A 23,633-nucleotide genomic window follows, 5' to 3' on the forward strand; every position below is an offset into this window, starting at 1 on the left:
AATGTGGTTGGTTAGCTACAACAATAACATTGAAATCGTAAGCAGTGAATGTGTCATGATACATGAAAATATGCTTCTTAAATGCTATGTAACATGTAAAATATATAATGAAACATGACAGTGTTTGATACATTAATAGTACTAAAACTTTTCTTACATATTCTGCCATTTAATAAACCTCCAAAATTAACATTGGTATTATTCATTAATTTTCTGTAACCGCTGGAGCCTACCCGGAATCACTGAGCAAGGCAGGATCACACCCTGGAGGGGGCGTTAGTCCTTCAGAGTAACACACATTCATTCACTCACACGTACGGACACTTTTGAGTCGCCAATCCACCTACCAACGTATGTTTTGTACTGTCGGAGGAAACCCACGCGGACACGGGGAGAACACAACAAACTCCTCACAGACAGTCGTCCGTTGCGGGACTCAAACCCAAAACCTCCTGGTTCCTGGAGCTGTGTGACTGCGACACTACCTGCTGCACCACCGTGCCGCACATAGTTATTGTTTAATATGAACATACAAATATGTTTTATTTACTGTCTGAAACCACCAGTGAACTCTGTGTTTTATATACAATGGCGTAAGTCTGAGAAAATATATGAATACGGGGACTGTTTTATATATAAATACCACGTGTTATTTTCGAGGCATTAACCTCATTAATACTTCTCTGTAAACCTCTTATTATTATTGGCTTTAAATGGTTTAGACGTTTGGTTCCTCTTATCAATACTGAAGAATTCTCCCTTTCTGGGTCATTAGGGAATGATATTATTCCATTGTACGTGGCTTTGGTAATAGATTAACGTTATTATTGTGGAGAGACTTTCATAAATTGGGTGGCATGCTCCTTTAACAACGTAAAATTTGAGAGGTGCTCAGGTCATTACCTTAGTAATGTGAGTGAGTGAGGAGTCCTTTACTGAAGGGTTGTGTGGAGAAACTGCGCATGCGCTTGGGCGCTCCAGCCACCAACTACCGGGCCAACATGGAGAGAAAGGGTAATCTCAAGATTATTTTTAAATGGGGTTTTTTCCACTTTTGTGTCCTTGTTTTGCTCGAATAAGCCCCCTGCATTCGAATACTTGACAACTTTTTTATTATTTAATCTTGTATTCGCGCATTGCTATCGTGAACACTGCGACCCGTGAACACAGACGCGAAGCCGAGCGTAGTGCCCTCTCACCGGGCAGCTTTAGCTTTAGCCCGCTGCTCTGTTTATCTCCGTTTATATCCACATAATTAATCACTGCAGGGCCTTCGGTACCCAGGACTGTATTACCGTCTTTTAAATAAAACCACAGCTAAGTTAACTGGGATATGTCTTAAACGCTTGTTACCATGGACGAGGCTTAAATTGGCGTGCTGTGTTCGAATTATCCGTACCACCTTAAATAGCTCAGCAGTTACATATAGAATGTTATACTAGGAATGTAACGGCTGTACTATTTAAGGTGGAGCCAAACATTAGAAGGACAAGCTTTCGAATAAGGATCCAAGTTAATGTAAAGGCAGCTCTATTTAAGGTGGGATGGACATTTCGAATAAGGAGCTAACTTCAGCTTCTTGAGGAATGATGGGGGAGTTGCATGATTAGCTGGAGCCAATTTACCACTGTTCGTTTAATAAATGGAAATTGTTTATCAATCAGTACCACCTTGTCTCTACGTCCGTTCCTTCAGGTGGCGAAGATATGACGGTCTCTACAACTTAATGTATTGTTTATGAATAATTTCTTAATAATGTGTGGTTAGTAATCCTTTATGTCCCCCCACACACACGCACCCTGCCACTATATAAATGATCACTAGTCAAAATGATCATCTATGCGCAAATAAGCTAATGTTACCCAAATGTAATGTATTGTTGTGAGTCTTTAGTTAGCAGAAGTGAGTGAAAGGTGTGTTTCTTCTACGTAGCTATGTGTTCTGTCCTAGGGTGATGATGTTTCTGTTTTGTCTTTTCACTTCATAATATTACTGTATAGCAATTTGATACAACTCTTTGGAACATTATAAAAAAAAAAAAACTAAGAATAATAAATACGATTGTATAATAATGAGATTATTGTGGTAAAAACAGACTAACCATAACATAAAAACGATATCCTTGTTTCTAAAGGCATTGACTATTTTATCAGAACCAATAAACATATAAGTGCCACTTGAAGTACTACAATTCGATTTTAGTCCATCTGTTGCTTTGCCTACTTTGTTAGCAACTTTTCATCCGGGTCCTCAGTGGATAGGAACATCAGAGCAGGTGTTATTTGGGTGGTCACTAATCCTAAGTGATGCAGTGACACTGACTTGGTGATGGTTTGAGTGGGTCAAAACTTTTGCAGTGGACATCATTTGTTCAAATCCACTAGAAGCACACCTGAATAACCTGAATGAAACATTCAGTCAAATCAGTCTTCTTGGGATCCTAAAACCAATGTAGAGTACTGTGAGTCTGAGTGATGGGAGGATCCCTTGAAAGCTCACGGTAAAATAACTATTAACAGTTACCTTGTATTTCCTATTTTTTTTTTTTCACATAACAGTTCTCGCACTCCAGGCGAGGAAGAAAAGGGGTAAGGCCAAGAAGTCAACTAAGAAGTGAGTGTGTTACCTTCTGTATATTTTTTAAGAGCTTTCCTTGGGGCTGTGTACATAGAACAAAACAGTAAGCTTCATTTGTAAGCATTGTCTGATACGTACATTGAAAGAGATAGGCACAACAATCATCTGTCTATCACTTACTAATAGGTTTTAATAGGTGTTAACAGATTTTGTTCATATGGTTACAAACTGAAATGGATGTTCCACTGAGAAATTAGGTTTCAGGTGTTTAATATATAAAAAAGTATATATAAATACATTCTTATTAGCACATAGTCAGATTCAGTTATTTTTTCAGTTATTATATTTTTTGGATACTATTTCACATAGTGTCCTTCTTTATGTATCCCTCTGCCCTGAATGCATTTAAAAAGTAGCCTTTAAAAAATATATATTAAAGCCTTATCTCAGAACTAAAATTCCTGGAGTTTTACCAAATTTATTTGTAACCATTCCATGTGTTCTTACGAATTCTAAATTAGAGTGTCTCTAGAATAAAGTATTTTTCATACAATAATTTATGTTTTGTCTTGTGTTAGGAATCTAAGAATGTATTGATCTTCATAATTGTTACTGGCGACTACATGTCAGTCTGGTTCCAGTGACCAGGTTCCCGTTTTGGCTAGTGGAAATACAAAAGAGCTGAGCCGTGTTGAGTCGAGGAGGTTCCATGCAGCGGAAAAGTGCCATACAGTGTTGGCAATACACAGACTCCCCAGAGACAAATTAAGATCAGCTTACCTTAACATGGGACTATATTAAAACACTCTGGCTCAAGTAAACATAGTATACTTGCTATAGCGTGTTGCATTTGTTATAGTTGTTATTGTCAACTGCTGTAGTTTGAACCTTTATTCACATACTCCACTTATTATTATAAACGTGTCTATTTGTGGGTTTTTATTGTAGCTTGTGTCTATACTACACAGCTTCTGTGATGCAGGGCATTTCTGTGCTTTTATGTCCTTTTTGTATTTGAAGGGCTAAGCATGGATGATTTTAAAGGGCAGTTGCAAAAGCAAAATAACTTTAAGCTAATGAGTAATTTGAATGAATGGTGAATTGTTGTAGATAGCTCCTACATACTTGTTTGACTAGTTCGTTTTGATTGTATGGCTCATGTAAAACCAGTCTAGTTTATGATAAGTTCTCAACATAAAAGGTACCTAAGCCATAAGTTGTTAAGTTCTTTTGCATAAGTGATTAAAAAAACCCCAAAAAAACCACACCAGTGCTAATGTTTTTTTCGAACTTAGGAACTTTTTCCACCTCCCAAATGTAAACATGTTTAGCTCTTAAAGGTTGTGTGACAAAACAGATTCTTGTTTAGACCTGCTACTATCAGTTCACAGGTCTATAACAAAAATTCAATATGATGGTGCTTTATGGAGCCAATTTAAACTGATTATGCAACATATCATTTTTAATTTCGTTTTTATTTTCATGCGTGTGCATAAACAACCGTACTGAAATCATTGAAGTATCCAGTTTCAGTTGAGACAGAAACCTTGGCAGAATTAATTTTTAATATTTTTTTTTTTTCCAAATTTAAAAATGATGTCTGGGCATTTATTATTTATTTATTTATTTATTTGTTTGTTTATTTAAACCATTTGCTTAGGACCTAGTTTGAATTCTGTATTAGTATGTGTTTGACATTTTTGTTTTTGCAGGTTATCTCATCAACCGAGAGGAGCGCCTCAGCAGCAGCAGCAGCAGCAGCAACAGCAACAGCAGGAGCTGCCTGCGGAGCCCCAGCAGCAGGAACCAGATGAAGAAATCCTGGGCTCAGATGATGAAGAGCAGGAAGATCCCAATGACTACTGCAAAGGTGAGCTGCAGAAACATTTGAGAAATTATATCATGTGTCTGAGCACCTCTGAAAGCTCTTAAAGGCATTTTCTTTTCCTGTACATGTCTGATATTTTAGCATTATGAACCTTGGTTCTAAGGCCTTTTGTCTTAGCATGGAGTGTTTAACTTAAATTGCCAGGAACCCTTTTTACCAAATGCAATTGTTGTTAAATTTGCCAGACTGCAAATGACCTGAAACAGGAAACTGAATAAGGAAAAAATAAATCACAATTGCATACATATGTGGAAAGTAAAGTGTTTCAATTTTGATGCTTAATACATTAGTGATTCCTTTTTAGTTACTTGATGTCTAGGCAGTATGATTTGTTTCCTCTGACATAAAAATGTTTAAGTGACTGATGGCACAGATATCTCAGAGAAAAACAATATGCAACAGATGTCAGAGGGTTCAGAAGGCTCTCTCTGACTGGGCAGGTTGTTGTACTGCTTGGTCTAGTAACTGTTAGGGATAGTAAATCCCAACATAAAACCGGCCCTTTGCATGCCCTTTGTGCTGTTTAAAAAACTTTATTTTCCTGGCTGCCTAGGTGGCTACCACCATGTGAAGATAGGAGACCTATATGTTGGGAAGTACCATGTGATCCGTAAGCTGGGGTGGGGCCATTTCTCAACAGTGTGGCTTGCCTGGGACATCCAGTGAGTTGTGTTACATAATGTACAGAGGAATATATTTAGATTATTAATGCTGTCTTGTATTTTTATGTTTGTTGCACTTATTTCTCTGTTTATTTTTTTCTTTATTTTTTTCTCTTTGTCCAGAGAGAAGCGATTTGTGGCAATGAAAGTAGTTAAGAGTGCGGAGCACTACACTGAAACAGCCTTGGATGAGATAAAGCTGCTGAGATCTGTAAGTTCTGTCTGATTTACTCTCATGTTTGCCATTTGTGCTGCGCGAACCATCGTCTGCAGTGAAATCATAAATGAAACTTTATTGCTCTTGTTGAGAAAGATGAGTTGAGTGAAGGGTTTTCTGAGTGTTTGCGCTGTGCAGTGGAGTGGAGGAACTGAAAAATATGAAAATAAGCTAAATAAGACGCTTCTATGCTGTAAGCAGAGCTGCCCAGCTAACAAAAGCTTGTGGTTTAACACACCACAGCAGATAATTTTCCAGTGAACTGATGCTCAAACCACATAATTAGAGCATAAAGGCTCATACCCATGAGCACAACATCGAGTGAAGGGTCTTCTGAATATTTTGTTTTGCTTTCATCCTTCTTCCTCTATCTTTTAACACAAACTCAGTATTAAACACACAACTGCGGTGAGCTACTAGGCTTGTTTTTCCTCTCGTTTTCAGGCTGTCACATCTCAGTGAGCTCCCACAGCGCCCCCTCTCTGCGGCTCTATTAAATTCGCATACATTTTTGGCCATGTTACTAAAGAGAAAAAACAGAAATTTGACCACACGCACGTCATAAATAATGTCCTTATTTTGGGATACTGTCTACATTTATAAATACTCCATTTCCGTGTATGTCTCTGTTGCTCAGTCTAGTTTGTTGCTTTCCTTTGTTATTCTTGTGTACACGAACCACAGGCGTATAACTGTGAAATTCCATTGAAAGCTAATTTTTTTTTTCCCTTTCTCCTATAAAGTTGCTATTTTGGAGATGCATGTTTTTCACTGGACAGTAATGATATACTTATGTGACATATTTACACTTACACTTACTGTTTTCTTTTGTGTTCAGGTTAGAAACACTGACCCTGATGATCCTAATAGAGAGATGGTGGTTCAGTTGTTGGATGATTTCAAAATTTCAGGGGTCAATGGAACTCGTATCCTCTGTCTTAAAGGAAGCACCCCTGTGTGCATGTGATGTTTTTAAAGATGTGTAAGAATGTTTATACTGTTACACAAACTGTAGGCATGTACAGTGTGTTTTTGAATGTGTCCTATTGAATTGCTTTCTCATTTTACTTCACATTGTTAAAGTTTCTGACCTAGAGCCACCAAATTCTGAGCAATTTAAAGGGTTTTCTCTCTGATAATCTGCGTTGTTAGTACTATCTTAATATGTGTATAAGAATCGTGGTTGTGTGAGAGCTGGATTGAAGTTTTTCAGTGATGTTCTATTATTATTGTTATTTGAAAAAATGTTCTTAACCTGTGCTAATCCACTCTCCCTGTAAAGGCTGCCAATATTTGAAAGATTATTTCTTAACTTCACCTCTCAGATGTGTGCATGGTATTCGAAGTGCTGGGACACCATTTACTTAAATGGATTATCAAGTCCAACTATCAAGGCTTACCTTTGCCTTGCGTCAAGAGCATTATTCGACAGGTAAAGCCACCCATTTGCCTGTAATTATTGCATAAAATCTTGCTAGACTTCGAATAAAATAAGGATTTGTTGAAAAGAAAATTGGGGCTTTACTTGGGTTCAAGTAAAATAAGTTATTAACTTACATTTTGTTTCATTTTGTTTTTGTTACAGGTTCTGCAGGGCCTCGATTACTTGCACATGAAGTGTAAGATCATCCACACTGACATAAAACCAGAGAACATCCTAATGACTGTAGATGAGTCATATGTGAGGAGACTGGCAGCTGAAGCTACAGAATGGCAGAAAGCAGGAGCACCCCCTCCATCTGGATCAGCAGGTCTCTGTCACACTCTGTGTCTGTCTCTCTTTCTCTCTGCTCAGTGTATCACTTTCACATCCATATCATCCACATCACTGGGTAAATTTTCTGCTCAATGACCTTGATAAACAGACATGAGGAAACCTTATTATTTTTCTGACTTTTTTTGTTTCCTATACACTTTTTTTGGCCCTACAGCATTGCTGTTGAGTGACTGTGGAATGTCTGTGAGTTTGTTGTGTAACTCTTAATCTATTTTTGTGCTGACATCACTCTTTTCATCTGTGTTTCAGTAAGCACAGCGCCAGTCCCCAAACAAGTAAGTTAACTTGTGGATTTCTGAGCTTTTTGTATTGTTTTTTATTGTTAATTATTGTTTCAGCACATATCTCCTCAGCAGAACATTGTGCTCCTTTTCGTTTTCTGTAAAATTGTGCAGCATAGCCTAGTTAAGTCTATTACAATTTTCTTCCACCTAATTGGTAGTAGTGCAGCTTGTTTCATTCTGTCTCACCAGGCCCCCAAAATGTCAAAGAACAAAAAGAAAAAGCTGAAAAAGAAGCAGAAGCGGCAAGCAGAGCTGCTAGAGAAGTGCATTATGGACCTGGAAGAGATGGAGAAGGGGCCAGAGGGAGCAGATGACGAAGGTGATGACCAACAGTCTCCAAAATTACCTATTTGTGCACCTCTCAGGCATGCCTCACTTCAGGACGTTGGTGAAGAGGAAGTAATAGGTTAGTTCATGTCGGTACAAGGGTTACTGCTTGTGGGATTTTATTTACCTTTCCCTGTTCCAATGTTTCTTATATTTGACTCTAGATCTTAAGATATTATTTACTTAAGCTAAATTTAACAGATATGGACTCCAGAGATGTAATGCTGTTTTCTTGTCTTGTCGGCTTAGACAACCCCAGAGTTCGGTTGGCCTCAGATGCCTCAGCAGAGCTCAACTGCAATGGTCACTTACCCATCAACCCTGACCTATCTGAGAAAGACATTGACAAAAATGAACAGCAAATCCAGCTGAAACATGAGGACCACCACAATGCAAATGCAGGACCTTCAGAGGAAAATCCTTATAAGTACTGTAATGGAGCTAGCTCTCCTGAGCCAGAGGAGGAGAACCACAGCAATGGAGACTTAAGGGAGGAAGGAGAGCTTGGACCTGAGGAGCAAGACGAGTCAGTGATTGCAAGTGAAAACCAGGACATTGTACGGGAGAGCCTAAAGAATGGTCAGACTTATGCAGGCTTTACACTGCTGTTTTTAATTCTTACATTTCAATCTCATTTTAGATATTGTATGTTGTTTTTAATGGATTTAGGATGATAACCTTGGCTAACTTTGATTTAACCTCTCTGACCACCTCACAGCTAAGCTGGCAGCAGGTAATCTTCTGGTCAATCCCCTTGACCCGCTAAATGCAGACAAGATCAAGGTCAAGATTGCTGATTTGGGCAATGCCTGCTGGGTGGTGAGAGGCTTTACCTTCTAATAATTCACCTTTTTTGTACTTTCCCCACTGTAAATGACCCTTATCTTGTGTATGTGCTTTTTAATATATGGCTGTGTGTGTGTAGTGATCAACTATAACATTACGACCATATACTTGTCTACGCTGTGCCTTCACTTGGCTCCATTGACCATAAAGGAGTGCGGTGTAGTTCTACAATTACAGACTGTAGTCTATGTTGTACAGCATTCTGTTTCCCAACTTTTCAAATCACATCTGTGGTATGATTTGGGTGGTGGATCATTCTCTGTGCAGCAGTTACACTGTGATGGTGGTGTGTTAGCGATTGTTGCACTGGTATGTGTGGATCAGTCACACCAGTGCTGCGGGAGCTGAGTCAGAGACAGCTTCTCTGCACAGTTTGCGTTGGACATCTAGTTCTTTCTCAGTGGTCATTGGATGTGGTCCACATGGTACTGTAGGCTGAATATTTTTTGTTGGTGGACTATTTTCAGTCCTGCAGTGACATTTGATTAGTTTAAAAATGGCATCAGCACTACTGTGTCTGATGCACCCCTAAAAGCATGATGCCCATTAACATGCCACTACTAGTAACATGTCTGTGTCACTGCAGCACTGAGAATGATCAGCCAGCCAAAGCATAACTGCTCCTTGGTTGTCATGTGGGGTTCCTTACCATTGATGAACAAGGTAAAAAAAAAATGTAGACCAACGAATGCAATACAACTTATAATTGTAGAACGTCAAGGTGCTCCTACATGGTCAGTGGAGCTGAGAGAATGGGCAGTAAGTGTAGAGACAGTGAGGTGGTGGTGTTGTTGATCTGTGTATGTGTATCTGTCTTGTATAAAATGTATTGTCATATGACCATATGCAGAAAGATTCAAAAACATTGAAAAATATACAAAATGTATTAGAGGCAGATGGATTCCAGATTTGTCGCATGAAACTTTGAACAGTGATAGCACTGTGACAGGATCTAGGTGAGATAAAATGGCATCATGCAAGGTGTTTTAATTACTGACGTTAGTGAAGTGATTAGGGTTATTTTTTTCCTTTTTCCCTCCCCCTCACCCTTCCATTTTTAGAAACCAGATTCTCTTAAGGATTCTTTCTGTTGTGGAAGCCTCTAGTAAATGTACTGTACAAATCAGTTATGGCTTATTAATCTGCTGCTCAGATGCTCTATAAAATGTTTATAGTTTACAGGCTCTTTTGTGAGCCTACTGCTGTTTATTAGACTGAATATAATGTCTGATAATGTAAAATGTCTGACTGTCACTCATGGTAGTTGAAGGATTACTTATTTGCAGTTTCTTCTGCCTGGTGTTGTTTAATACACATCTGCCATATGCCTGATCTGAACAAAGACACCTTGAATTACTCTACTCTCCCCTGCAGCACAAACACTTCACTGAGGACATTCAGACGAGGCAGTATCGCTCCCTCGAGGTGCTGATTGGTGCAGGTTACAGCACACCAGCTGATATATGGAGCACAGCTTGCATGGTGAGACAATTTTTGTTACTAAATTTTTGTTAACATTACTAAAATTAGGGCGGCACAGTGGTGCAGCAGGTAGTGTCGCAGTCACACAGCTCCAGGGACCTGGAGGTTGTAGATTCGAGTCCCGCTCCGGGTGACTGTCTGTGAGGAGTTTGGTGTGTTCTCCCCGTGTCCGTGGGTTTCCTCCGAGTGCTCCGGTTTCCTCCCACAGTCCAAAAACACACGTTGGTAGGTGGATTGGTGACTCAAGTGTCCATAGGTGTGTGTGTGTTGCCCTGTGAAGGACTGGCGCCCCCTCCAGGGTGACTTGTGCCCAATGATTCCAGGTAGGCTCTGGACCCACCAAGATGTATATCATCGATATATATTTTTAAGAGTATGTTAATGTTGTCCAGAAACCACAGACAACCATTATTCAGTTTTCAAACATTTATGTTTTTGTAATTTAATCTTCACGTTTGTTTATTAATTAATGAACATACCATTATAGTGCAATATTAAATGCAAAAACTGAATAGATGTCATTTTATTTAACAAATAACTACCACTTATGGGCTTCAAGACATAGAAAGTGGTATAACTTAAAGAATTATTTAGAAATCACAGCAACTTATCCATGAAGTTTTAAGTGTGTTCTGTTAAAGGACCAATTATGCTTCTCTGTCTGGCAGTCTGACAAGTTTGGTGAATGTCATTGGAATGTTACCTGCCTGACTGTGTTGTGTCAACTGGAGGAGGAATAATAATACTGCGGGGTTGTTTTTCTTGGGTTCTTTAATTCCAGTGGAGAGAGAAATGAATGCCTCAGCATGCCAACACATTTTGAATCATGTTATGCTTCTTGGTGTGTTTGGGGCACTTTTCTATTCTAGCACGACTGTGCCCCAGTGCACAAAGCAAGGTCCATAAAGGCACGGTTTGAGTGAGTTTAGTGTGGAAGAATTTGACTTGCCCACATTGAGTCCTAAGCTAAACCCTATTGAAAAGAATGAGATTTTAAGCCAGGCCCTCTTAACCAATACCATGTGTCTGACCTTGCAAATGCTGTTCTGTATGAATGGGTGAAAAAAACACACAGACACAACACAAAATCTTTTAGAACGTTTTCCCAGAATACTGGAAGTTGTTATATCTGCAAAGATGGGACCAACTCTAAATTAATGCAAATGGATTTAAAATGGCATGTCATAAAATTTCCTGTAGGTATAAGGTGTAGTTGTCCTAATACTTTTGTCCATGTAGTGTAGCACTAAATATAGCTAGAGCAATTTAGTTCAACCAGGAGAAGATGAGAGAACCTTGAACAATTTTCTGATTATTTCCTGAGATTTCTTGAAGTTTCTCTCCCTGTCCCCTCCCTCCCTCAATGATTTTCTCTCATATCCCCATTGTAGGCCTTTGAGCTTGCCACTGGGGATTACTTGTTTGAACCCCACTCTGGTGAAGATTACTCCAGAGACGAAGGTAAAGCTGCTTCTTCCTCTCTCCACTTTCTGTTTGCTTTTCACTTCCTCTGCCAACTGAGAAAAACACTTTTTGCTCTCTGTGCTCACACGACTATTTTAAACTTTTCATGAACTAAAACTACTGCAGCACTTTGTTGTAACACATTAACTGATAAATGAAGACCAAGAATGACAGATCTTGCTGCAGATATCTCAAATTGTGCTAAAAGTGCTCACTGTGTTAGAACTACAAGTACTGATTATCTGTGGTGCACTGTATGACCAAATATTTGTGGAAACCTGATCATCCATTTCTTCTGGAATGAAGATTATTTATGGGGTGTTTGTTCCCTTTGTCTTCTGGTCCTGAGGTTGTGTGATTACTTTTGGATTACAAATCCAACCCCAGCTAAGCCCAAAGTAATGCCATGGTGTTACATAGAAGATGAAGTTTCTCTGTGCAGTAGCTCATTGCTTGAGGCTGCATAGGCTCATTTGCAGCTGTTGGTCAGAGATTTGGAAATAATATAAACTCTACATGGACAGTTAAACCACTGTCCTCTACAGGTGCACCACTTATAATTAGGAGTGTTTACAAATATTTGGATAGATGTGTGTTATGTACAAGTACATGAACATGTTACGTTGTATTCCTCAGTCTGTTTCCCTTCTAACAGAGCTGCATTGTTCAGAATGGATTTAAATAGATATTGTTCTCTCTCACCACTCACCTCATGGTTGTTTCTCATCACTCAGTTCTCTTTCTCTGCTTTTTTTGTTCCCATTGGCTTGCTTGTAGAAGTTATTCTAAACTTTTTGATGTCTGTGAAGCATTCTGCTTGCCTGTATATTTCAGCTAATTATATTGCCGTTAACTTTAGCATCTTGCCCAGTATTCGGGTGCTTACGCTTGACTTATAAAGGCACTTAAAAAAATCCTTGCCACATTGTTTCATTGTTTATTCAGTATTTTTCAGCTAGAAAACATAGTTGAAAATATTGTTTTACTCACTGACACTTGAGGCTAGAGTAGTGTAAGGCTCTCATTTATAGGAAGTTTTCAGGCTTTTGTATGCTCTTAATTTTTTTTTACCAATTTTGAAACACAATACATTACAGCTAAAATTGATCTGGAGTGGTAGATGCCAAAATGAGAACACGTTCATATTCACATGTTACCAAACCAGACAGTAGAATTCATGAAATAGGTTGGTCTGAAACCTATTTCCTAGGTTGGTCTGTTTATATGCAAATATGCTTATCAAAATTTATTCTGGGAATGAGCTTTATTGGAATGATTTGAATAAAAATAAAAACACGTTGAGCTTTTAATCTGTGCTACATTGCAACTGTAACTCTCACTGTAGTAAATGCTCATCTCATTTTTACTATATTTAATTTTAACTAGGACAAAGCCCAGTGTCTCTCTCCAGGTCTTCATTTTTATATTTATTTAATGTGAAATTCATTATGATTTTAAACTTTGCCTTATGTGGCAGTATTAGTTTCTAAAGTATGCAATTTCTTTATGTAAAGTGTTATTAAAGGCACACAATCACAATATAGTATTCCACAAACTGATAATTACTTTTAGTTTAACTATGTGGAAAAGTTGTAGTGTTTCCCATTTTGTATATATTTGCATCTTTTGGTGTACGATGTAAAATGTATGAATTCTAGGCAATTTTTTTGTGTGTTTTGTTTGTAGAAAGTCATCTTTAGTTATACACAATGTTATATTTCAAACTGTGAAGAATCCAGTCTAAAGAAAGTCTCATAGTATAGACACGTAATAGGGAGAGCAAGACACTGGCCTGATTGTCTTTGCCATCATTATCCATCTGTCTTAACTTGATAATGCTTCATTTTCTTTTGAGACCATGCCTTTTGCTTCTCATCTTGCTTCTGCCATTTTCTGTATTTGTCTGCTTCCTGTCTTTTCTTCCTGTCCATCTGTGACTCCTTCTCCAGACCACCTTGCTCTGATTATTGAGCTCTTGGGTAGAATTCCACGTCACTATGCTCTGTGTGGGAAATTCTCTCAGGAATACTTCAGCCGAAAAGGTACATGGCCGTGTTGGCGAAACTCCAACCTGGGTCTTTGGAGGGGGAATGTGAAGGAGTCTGCAGCTTCTTCTCTTACAGCACATCTCAAATATGGACCCACCTTAATAACACTATTGGATTCAAAAGTTTGCAACTAGTTTCCAACATATCCCTAAATTTGTCATGAATGTATTCTAAAGAGAGCACTTGAGCATTAGGGAAATCTTTACTGGACAGCTTTTTTTTAACACAAGCTTGTTTGGAAAGTGCATGTGATTTGTAAGGGCTTGCTAAGCTACTGCACAGATTTAGTCAGCAATGAAAGCTCTTATCTTAAAATCTGCACACACAATTTTAAGACTTATTGAAGGCCAGTCACAAGATATTAAGAATTTGATTTGAGAAAAGAAGAATGGAAGTAGTCAGACTGCACAATTATCCCTGTCAGTATTAAGCAGATGACTCCTCTGATTTCCCCTCTTCTCCCAGGGTGGATAAATGGCTATGAAGTGTGTTTGATCAGTCTGTCATTTGTTTCGCCCCCTCCTTCCTCCCTCCTCTCTCCAACCCCTTTACAACACCCATCTTTTGTGCTGCCGTTCATAATGGCAGACCACATTGCTTTGATCATTGAGCTGCTGGGGATGGTCCCACGCAAACTCGTAATGGCGGGAAAATACTCCAAGGACTTTTTCACCAAGAAAGGTAAAACTGTCTTCAAAATGCCTTGTTTTCTAATGACTTAGAATATTAGGAGATATTACAATTACAACCAAAACATTAATTTGGGGTCCATGAATTGCAGGTAAGTGTGATAAGCCTTGAAGAATATTTCTAAAGTTCTCAACTAAGAGGTCTCTTTGCTTGTTAGAGGTAGTGTCTGTAGTGCTGTCATGCCCTCACTGCCATTACAATATTGTATGAATAGAATAACAAATAGGGGTGTGTGTGTGTGTTTTGAGTGAGTGTGTGAAAGCACAAATGTTTTATCTAATTAAGGGTTGTCTGATTTATGGCTGCTCATTAAGACCTAAGGGTCTCTTCACCTGCTCCTGCATGTTTGTGTAAGAGCTGCCTATATTAATGTTGACACACTTATTAAATGGCAGCTAATTTATTTCATTTCATATTACACTGCATTACATCACATTTTAGTTTTCTACTAATTCTGATATTTAAAAGAACACTCCAAACATCAAAGTCCAATTTGTGGTTTTGTAGTGATATCTAGTGCATTTATAATTTATGTTCTAACCTGTAGCCCCAACACATTTGCATATGAGTATATGATATAGTTTTCATGTACTTAATATCTTTAGATGCAGGTACATAAAAATTCTTAAAATATATGAAATGGGATTAGCTCCACTTTGATTAACATTCTGAAGAAATATTTCTAATTACACATGCAATAAAATGAATAAAATGCAGACAACTAGAGATGACACTGTAGCCCAGAATTGCCTAATAGTTCTGCTATTCCAACATACATACATAGTAAAGTATTGTCACATAGGGGGTTCTTATAAATGTCCTTATAAGGAAATCTAAAAAAAGAATTTAAAATAGAAAATCATACGGGTTACGAGTTCTATAGGGTACAGCATTTTTTTTTTTGGTCTCTGCACCCTCGTTTCTCATTTACAGATGTACAATTGTTTGCTTTTTTTAATTTTAAAAGAAGTCTGTATTAATCCCAATTGTTGTGTATCTTTAATTTGGTATAAGATGTGAACCAAAATACTGTTCAGTAACAGAAAACGGTGATAGATTCTGGAAAATTTTAAGTGGGGGCTACGTTATCTGTGCATTATTCAAAATGACACTTTGGTAACTATTTTTTGAGGTATATTTATTTTTTTATTGATCTTGGTGTTGCTGTTTGCATACCTTAACATTATAAGAAACAAGTCATAGTAATTCTAATTTATTCATGTTTGGTCCTATTGGTCAGATCTAAAAGTCGGAAGCCCCTACTTTTTTTGGTCTTGCTGTGGCCAACAGCCTTTCATGTTTATAGATTCGTCTATTCCCACAATTCCTGATTCAAATTATTATTATTTTCATGTATTTAATATTTTATAATAATAATACAATAATTATAATAATGAACAGCCCCTTCCCATGGTGAAGTGGATGTTATTGGGAGAGGAGAAAACTACATTCACAGTAGTGACCCACCCGGACCAGGATTGAGAACCACTGAGTTAGTGTGTGATCTCTGCAGGTGACCTGAAGCACATCACTAAGCTGAAGCCTTGGGGTTTGCTGGAGGTTCTGCTGGACAAGTACGAATGGTCACGGGAGGAGGCAGAGAGCTTCACAGACTTTCTGCTTCCCATGCTGGAGCTCGTCCCGGAGAAAAGAGTCACAGCTGCTGAATGCCTGCGGCACCCCTGGATCGCCCTCTAGTGGCTCACCCAAGCCCCTACACATCCTTTCTCCTCCACTTCCATGACAAAAAGAGACTGCAACATAACACTTTCCAGATTTGAGCGCATATAGGAATACTACTTGTTTGTGTATTCATGTGTGGTTTTCTATATTTGTTTCAATCAAGGAGTACTTTGTTTTCCAGGTGGGTTTTTTTATGTCTTGAGAGAGACTTGTTTTCCTGAGGGCGTTCCTCCTCACACTCTTATTTTTCTTCTCCCCTCCATCTTGATTTGCACAACACTTTAAAAAGTTTTAGGGAACATCTCTTGTAGTATCTTTCCTGTGTTCTGAAGACCTGAGCCCTGTATTTTGTTAGACCAGAACTTATGGTTAGTGCAGGGCCAACCTAATTTGTTACATATGTTTCATAGTTTTGGGAAGATACACAAAAGAGATAGCAAGCTATATAAAGGGAACTGTTAGGTTTACATTATGACTTTTAGGAATTAAGTTTAGGCAGTTAACAACGTTCTGTAGTTTTTTCAGGAAATGCCATACCACTGTGTACTTCTGGCTCAGTGCTAAGTGTCAGTCTGTTTGTTTCCTTTCATGTGTGGTGAGTCCTTTATTGGTCAATTATAGCTGATTACACTTGTAAGAGGTTTTCTTTCTCACTGTTTTGGTCAGTAGGTAATTATGTTCAAGAGGCTTCCACACAAGAGAGTAGCTGTTAAATAGTATAAAAAAAAAACAAAACAAAAAAACAGTGTGAATGAGCATGTGTGTCTGTGTGTGTATATATGTGTACCAAAGAGTTTGCCTTGATCTGTATATTACAGCCATGTACAGTTTTTAAAGAAATCCTACTATTGTATCTTAACTAAGATTATTTAGCTGGTCAGAAATGTTTTAATAAAGCGTTTGGAAGATGGGTGCAACTTCGTTTGTCACTTCCTCTTGACATTTTGAAGGTTTATTTCAGCCTTGCTGCCTCAATCAGATGATTTTAAAAAGCCACATAAAATCATAGAAGATGCTGAATTCCCATGTGATGCAAAGGTAAAATATGACAAATATGTGATTGTTGTTGTAGATTGCAGTTTGCCTTTCATTTAGCTGGATTTCTGGCAGTGGATTAAATTCAGAATGTAATCCACATCATGGTCCGCCTTACTGCTCCGTGCTTTGTGGCTTCAGGCCGTCCTCTTCTTATTTTTTTTCTTAATTGCTTCAGAATGTTTCCTGGATTCAGGCTTTCCCTGTAACGACAGTTTACATCTGTGATTTGGATGTGTGGTAAGCCACATCTGAAATATATTTATGAGTGGGATCTGCTGTACAGAGCATAAACTGGTTCATTTAGGGACTATATAGTAATGTGATTCATTTCATGAGAACTGCACATGAATAGAACAATGAGAACAATTACATTGATAAATGTTATTTGGGTGGTAAAGGGATTTGCTCAGTTCATTAATAGAAATGGATGTCTTATTCTTACCTTCTCCTTCCACCTCAAAGTCCTCAGGCAGAAGATTATCCTGCCTGTTGCCCAGAGTGAAGGCCAGAAGGGACAGCATGAGAGCATCCAGGATGCAGATGAGGGCAAGAATGTAGGCCCAGCGGATAGTGCAGTTCCCCAGAGTGTATTTACCTGTCCTTTCTCCACACATCCGCTTCACCTCAGCAGAGTCCCAGCCATCCGGATAAATCATACAGCCCATCACCAGCAGCACAGCTACAGCAAATAAGACAAACACATCAACTCAGTACTGCGTTCAGTCAGTCTTCTTTAAAGGTACAGTATCCCTTAATGCCTCCCAAACACACACAAACACAGTCCACATGTGGTGTATGTACAAATATCATCCTTCAAAAGCTCACAAATCCTATACAATCTCATTATCCATATTCACTGTTGTATAAAATTTAGTTCAACTCATTTTTAACACTAGCCCTTCATTATTTGTGTAACATTTGACTGTATTGTACTGAGACATTAAAATGGGGCATAGTCATCCACCTTGTTACTTGATTTGCTACAGGCTCATTTCTCAGCATATGTCAAGTTTTAAAGATGATAATGCAGATGGTTTACATAACTGGAACAGAGATTTGAAAATGGCAACAGTAAGTTTGCATGCAAAAATAAGAGCATATTTGGTCCAATTACCCGTTGTGTTGAATACACAAGTACAAATTACACAAGTACACTAATTACCCCGTTTAGAAACAAATAATACACGCAATGTGATCTGTTTAAAATTCATGGCCCATTTAGCTACATTTTTTACATAAACTCAGCAAAAAATAATAGAAATTAAAGACTGTTGCCTATGAGTGTAACCTCAGTTTAATCACAGTGCTCCAGCTTTACCTGATGCACTTTGCACCCAGGCACATATCTTGTACGCACTTCCTGCATTACAGAAGAAGAAGAGGCTGAAGCAGACCATGGTTCCCACATTAAGCAGCATGGAGATGCCCACAAAGATCATGGCTGTCCTGAAGGCCCCTGAGGGACTGGAGTTAAAGTCCAGTAAGCTGCCCTTGCACACTAGTTCTGAGGTGATGGGGTTTCCGATGCAGTAGTAGAAGAGGCCAAAATATCCTGACTGAGGAGTATTCTCACTGTCGCCAATCCAGTAGGGCTGTATGAAGACCACCACAGTGATGATAGCGAAGCAAATGGTGAAAATGGCCCAGAGAACTCCAATAGCTCTGGAGTTCCTCACATAGTTCGTGTGGTAGATTTTTGCCGCCTCTTGGGCAGGAAGCATCTTCTCCATCTCGACAGTCAATTGAAGAAAGCCAGGGAGCTGATGAAACTCAACAACCTCCTGTTGGGCTTAAACAGCCTCAAGCAGCCCCTCAGCTCTATGTTCTTTATGTACACAAGCAGGAAAGGTTTATATACTGTGTACCAAAACATCCATTAGTTAGATTTAGTTCCCCAGTGTTGTAAAGCTTTCCAGTAGAGAGATCCTCTGAGTGAAGAGTCACAGAGCAGCATCGTTTCTTTGTGTCAGAAACCGTATCCCAGCCAACAAAGGTGTCAGGACCTAAATTATGAATGGGAATGTAATGAGAAGAAGAAGGTGATGAAACAGTCTGCCGCAGTAATCAGATATTCAATAGGCTTTGGCTTCTGGCTCGAACTAATACGTGGTGAATGTCAGAGATGAGGCTTTGGCCAGAAGCCACTTTCGCACAGCAGCAACAGGCCATCAGAGCCTAGACAACCGTATCCACCAGCATCATGTCTCAACAGATCTAACATTACAGCTGTGGGGATCTAGATAGAAACAGGGACAGTGTGGCTTGGAATTGTTTGGAACATTGTTGTATACCCACTTTCTTCTTCTTATAATAATTCACACTTCACGGTCTGAATATATCCTGGATGCATTTGAAGAGTTGCATTTCTATGCCAATACAGTGACAGTATAAACTTTGGCTGTCCAAAATATAACACTTTTTCAAGATTGTAGAAAGTGCTTCAAAACACACAGTTGTCTCCACAAGCTCATGGAAAATATACCATTCATTTTAAACCAATAGAGTTCTGATTACAACCTCAGTCAATATCACATATTCATAATTTATATGTAAAGATAACATGACGCTGATTGGATTCAAGCTTTTTATGATCTAATATTTCAAAAGTATTTCAAAACTCCATCATCACTGCTGTATCTGATCCACTTATACCAGTGCATCACACACTAACACCACCACCACCACCACATCAGTGTCACTACTGCATTGAGAATGATCCACCACCCAAATAATACCTGCTCTGTGGGGATCAACGTCATTGAAGAACATGGTGGAAAAAAAAGGTGTAACAAAGTATGCTGAACAAAAATAGGACTACAGTCTGTAACTGCAGAACCACTATATGGTCAGTGGAGCCAATAAAATGTACAATGAGTGTAGACAGGAGGTCGTTTTACTGTTACGGCTGAGTGGTGTAAGGGGCCTGTTAGAAATAAGCCCTCTGTCTTGACTCTGGCCTAATGGAAATGTTGCTTTGCTTGTACAGCTGTCAATAGAACTTTATAGTTCACTACTTTAGATGTGTTTGAGAAAGATGACCTTTGTTAACGTTGGCCCCTTCGTGTGATAGGAGCTCTGATATATAGGAGCAGCTTGTTGGACTGGGCAGCTGACCATTGAGGAACACCATGTTTAAAGCTCTGTTAATGATCTCTCTGGGCCTGATGGCCACATCTCTGCCAGCATCTCTTGACATTCCTAATATTCCTCTCTCTCCTGATGCTGTTCCTGATGCTGAGGGAATTATCATCAACCTGGTAAGGGTATGGAAACTTGATGACAGTTGATTGACAACTAAATGCAGCTAATTTTACAGTGTGATATTGTTCCGTATTTAGTTTGTTTGCCCTTCACCTAAATTACTACTACTACTTCTTTCAGGAGACTTTCAGTTTTTCAAATATATCGTGTGCTTGGCTATGCAATATGCTTTTGATAAAGGGGTCAGAATGGGTCCTTAGGAGTTAATGCCGTAGAAAATGCATTGTTTAAGGATCATCATTTCATTTATGATTCTTTATGTAACCATTGTTTATTTATTTATTTATTTTATTTCCTCAGAGCTCTTTAGGAACAGCTTGTATAAACATCTAGTCTTATTTAAAATGAAGTAAGTAATGTGTACGGCCCCCTCATCTTGTTTGTTCTTTGTGGTATTGTGGGAACTGAGTTTACTTGTGGAAAAGAAGTATGTGTCCCTTTTAAAGCTCTACAATAAATGTAAATTTGACAAAACTGAAAACTGAATGTTGCAAAGTTAATTTAGTGAATTATTTATTAATGTAAGTTTTGAGGTGATACTCATTCATTCATTATCTGTAACCGCTCATCCAATTCAGGGTCGCAGTGGGTCCGGGGCCTACCCGGAATCACAGAACGCAAGGCTGGAACACACCCTGGAGGGGGCGCAAGTCCTTCACAGGGCGACACACACTCACACCTACGGACACTTTTTGAGTCGGCAATCCACACACCGTGTGTTTTTGGACCGTGGGAGGAAACCGGAGCACCCGGAGGAAACCCACGCAGACACAGAGAGAACTCCCTGCACAGTCAGTCACCCAGAGTAGGACTCAAACCCACAACCTCCAGGTCCCCGGAGCTGTGTGACTGCGACACTACCTGCTGCGCCACTGTGCCGCCCAGGCGTTACTCAGCTTACTTAAAATAGAGTGTAACCAAAGGCTAAATTTTAATTAAGACATTTAAAGCAAATGGCAAAAGACCTTCATGGGTGTGAAGAGGAGGTTGCAGAATTATAATATTCTTGGCTTGTTTTTGAATGCTCCTTTTCCCACTTACATCAGATGAGCAGTACTTGCTTGGTACTGTACCCATGATTATTAAATGTGTATTTCTGTCTGTTGAAATTTCTGTTCCATAGAAAAATGGAGAGCTCTGTATGTTCAGTTTTCAGTGTAAGAGCTCCTGCTGTCATCGACACTCTGGTCTCAGCCTGGCTCGCTGTGCACCTCGAGCTGCAGAGAGAGAGAGATATGCTCCAAAAAGGTGAAGCCCACCTATACAAGTCCCTCATAGAACTATTGGGACTCATAGAAGCTTTGAATATTCTGTCCAGTTCAAACTTTTTATACAGTCTACTACCTCTGCTTTTTATTTAAGACTTTCATTCAAATGTGAAATTCCCAGAAGTCCACCAGGAGCTGGACATCTAACAGCTTGATTTCTCAAGTAGATGTGAAGGTCATGAAACATCTTATCGGTCAATTTACAATTTGACATCCAGATAAGAGTCACTTAAAAATCTAATTAGTTCAATCAGGAATGGTTGCCAATGGCAGTAAGGGGTTTTTCCTAGTCATAAGCAGTCCTGTGTCACTCATTGTAGAAGAACACATTGTGTACCTAATTACCTTAGTGTACCCAGTAAAAGTACTGCTTATTTGTGCAGATGTGAATTCTATAGCTGCGCATTAGAAACACACATGTAATCTAGGCTAGGGAATGTTGATGAGGTCAGTTATTATATACAGTAATGTTCAAATGTCAGAGACCACCCTGCTTTGTATTTAATTTCAAGTTAAACCTCCATAGTTCATTCTTAGAAGTTGTTTCTATATTTACAGTAATCTAATTCTGATGTTGGGGTGTTCAGCCAAATGTTCTAAGAGCACCTGCTTTTTGACAGCTACACTCTTTCAGACCCACTGGGTTGTTAGTGTAAGATGGACAAAGGCATCTGTGGGGTAATTAGGAGCTAAATGACCATTTCAACAAAACATAAATATGTAGATTGGTGTCTGCTTTCTGCACAGTACTGAATATATGTCACTATTCCTGAAGCTGCACTAAATACCCAGTGTTTAGTGGGATCTCTGAACATTTTCTTCTCAACACAGACCCTGTATGGTACATATTACCACTGCCCCTGTGAGAATGGACTGAAGTGTGACGGCGACTGGTCTATTGGAGGATCCATCACCAACACCAACTTCCTCACTAGAACATCCTCAGTGCCTTTTAATATTATAATTGTTATTGAAGTACATCAGTGGGGAATTGAATGAAAGAATTAATGACAAATACAAATCAATGAATACTCCATTACATCAAAAAAATACCTAATGCCAAAAAGAGATTATAAACTTCAACCAAAATCTTGGTGTTTTCAAAGCTCGTTCCTATTATAGGTTTTAATTGATCAGAATCTGTGCAGTCAAAATATACATTATGGTCATGCAGTACCTCTTGATGAAAAATCACTTAATGAAAGCACTCATAGTTTTGGAGATCTATGCAAAAAGGGTGTACTGTGAAAATTAAAAGTGCCTGATAATTATTTTATGACCAGTTATGTCAGTTTCCTAAAATATATCTATATATACTTATGTATTTTCAACTGTGTGAAAGTCGAATGTTGAATGATTATTGGACCAATAGCAATGTGCTAAAAAGACAGTAATTCACATTAGAAATGCATGTGTTTTGCCTTCTCTTGTCAAATTGCCATTTTGGAGCTACTTGCTTTATTGAACAGCAGCAGCTATCACCGTGTCTGAGAATTAGGTCAAGTTTTCAGCTGTAGCACCTTGTACATCATGGCATGGAGTAATCGTGTACTGCTGTTATCACAGTACACACAAATATTCAGAATGTTGCAATAATTGTATTCAATTTAATAATTCACCGTAAATTTATCATCTGACAAACTTTACCATGAAGTCTGACAACAACAAATGGGCAGTGGCACTGTTTGTCAGGGTGTGTGTGTGCCCATTGATTCAGTGTAGGTTCTGGACCTATTGTGACCCTGATAAAGATATGGTAACACAAGATGAATGGATGTTATTGCACGACATATACTGGCCTCTACTGTCTCAACAAGACTCTTGGAATTCTTTTTTGTCCTTGGCTTATTATTTAAGTTTACAACAGGGAGAACATAACATGAGGAAACATCTTTTTTAGGAAGTCCACATTCTCCTGAAACGTGCATAAACCAGTCTAGTTTGTTTTTTTCTGCATATTATATAAAATGAAACATTTTAGACCGTTGTTAAAATAAACATTTTAAAATCACCTTCATGTCCATAATCTAATTACTTGCTGTTATAGGCCAGCAGTTCAACAGACACATGTTTTGCATGTCCTTTTTCCCACATTTTCCCCAAGCATCAACAGCAAACAGA

General features: G+C 38.7%; 3 protein-coding genes across 4 annotated transcripts; 2 read left to right on the forward strand and 1 right to left on the reverse strand.

Moving 5' to 3' along the window:
- The first annotated feature begins 903 nt into the window (after positions 1 to 903).
- srpk1a (SRSF protein kinase 1a) lies at positions 904 to 16,955 on the forward strand. Of its 2 annotated transcripts, none has more exons than XM_066644062.1 (16): positions 904 to 1,014; positions 2,559 to 2,613; positions 4,290 to 4,447; positions 5,019 to 5,127; positions 5,251 to 5,338; positions 6,183 to 6,270; positions 6,670 to 6,776; positions 6,930 to 7,095; positions 7,371 to 7,396; positions 7,595 to 7,724; positions 7,982 to 8,311; positions 8,451 to 8,551; positions 9,953 to 10,060; positions 11,452 to 11,521; positions 14,161 to 14,253; positions 15,776 to 16,955. In XM_066644062.1, exons 1-16 carry the CDS (start codon positions 963 to 965, stop codon positions 15,958 to 15,960), a joined length of 1,866 nt encoding a protein of 621 aa, XP_066500159.1. In that variant the 5' UTR covers positions 904 to 962; the 3' UTR covers positions 15,961 to 16,955. The 2 variants fall into 2 exon arrangements, with proteins under 2 accessions (XP_066500159.1, XP_066500158.1); XM_066644061.1 differs by having other exon boundaries at positions 906 to 1,014; positions 7,595 to 7,811; positions 15,776 to 16,947.
- A 357-nt stretch (positions 16,956 to 17,312) lies between these two features.
- Positions 17,313 to 18,713, reverse strand: lhfpl5b (LHFPL tetraspan subfamily member 5b). Its single transcript, XM_066643256.1, has 2 exons — positions 18,302 to 18,713; positions 17,313 to 17,662 (listed from the first exon to the last, which is right to left on the reverse strand). Exons 1-2 carry the CDS (start codon positions 18,711 to 18,713, stop codon positions 17,313 to 17,315), a joined length of 762 nt encoding a protein of 253 aa, XP_066499353.1.
- On the forward strand, positions 17,503 to 22,511 carry LOC136665609 (colipase-like). The gene is given in 5 exon segments (XM_066643257.1): positions 17,503 to 17,722; positions 20,054 to 20,240; positions 21,368 to 21,466; positions 21,469 to 21,492; positions 22,344 to 22,511. Coding segments are annotated over 4 exon segments (420 nt in total). The 5' UTR covers positions 17,503 to 17,722; positions 20,054 to 20,111.
- Positions 22,512 to 23,633: the final 1,122 nt, after the last annotated feature.

The sequence above is a fragment of the Hoplias malabaricus genome, chromosome 14 (genome assembly GCF_029633855.1).
Source record: "Hoplias malabaricus isolate fHopMal1 chromosome 14, fHopMal1.hap1, whole genome shotgun sequence".
NCBI classification, from domain to species: Eukaryota; Metazoa; Chordata; class Actinopteri; order Characiformes; family Erythrinidae; genus Hoplias; species Hoplias malabaricus.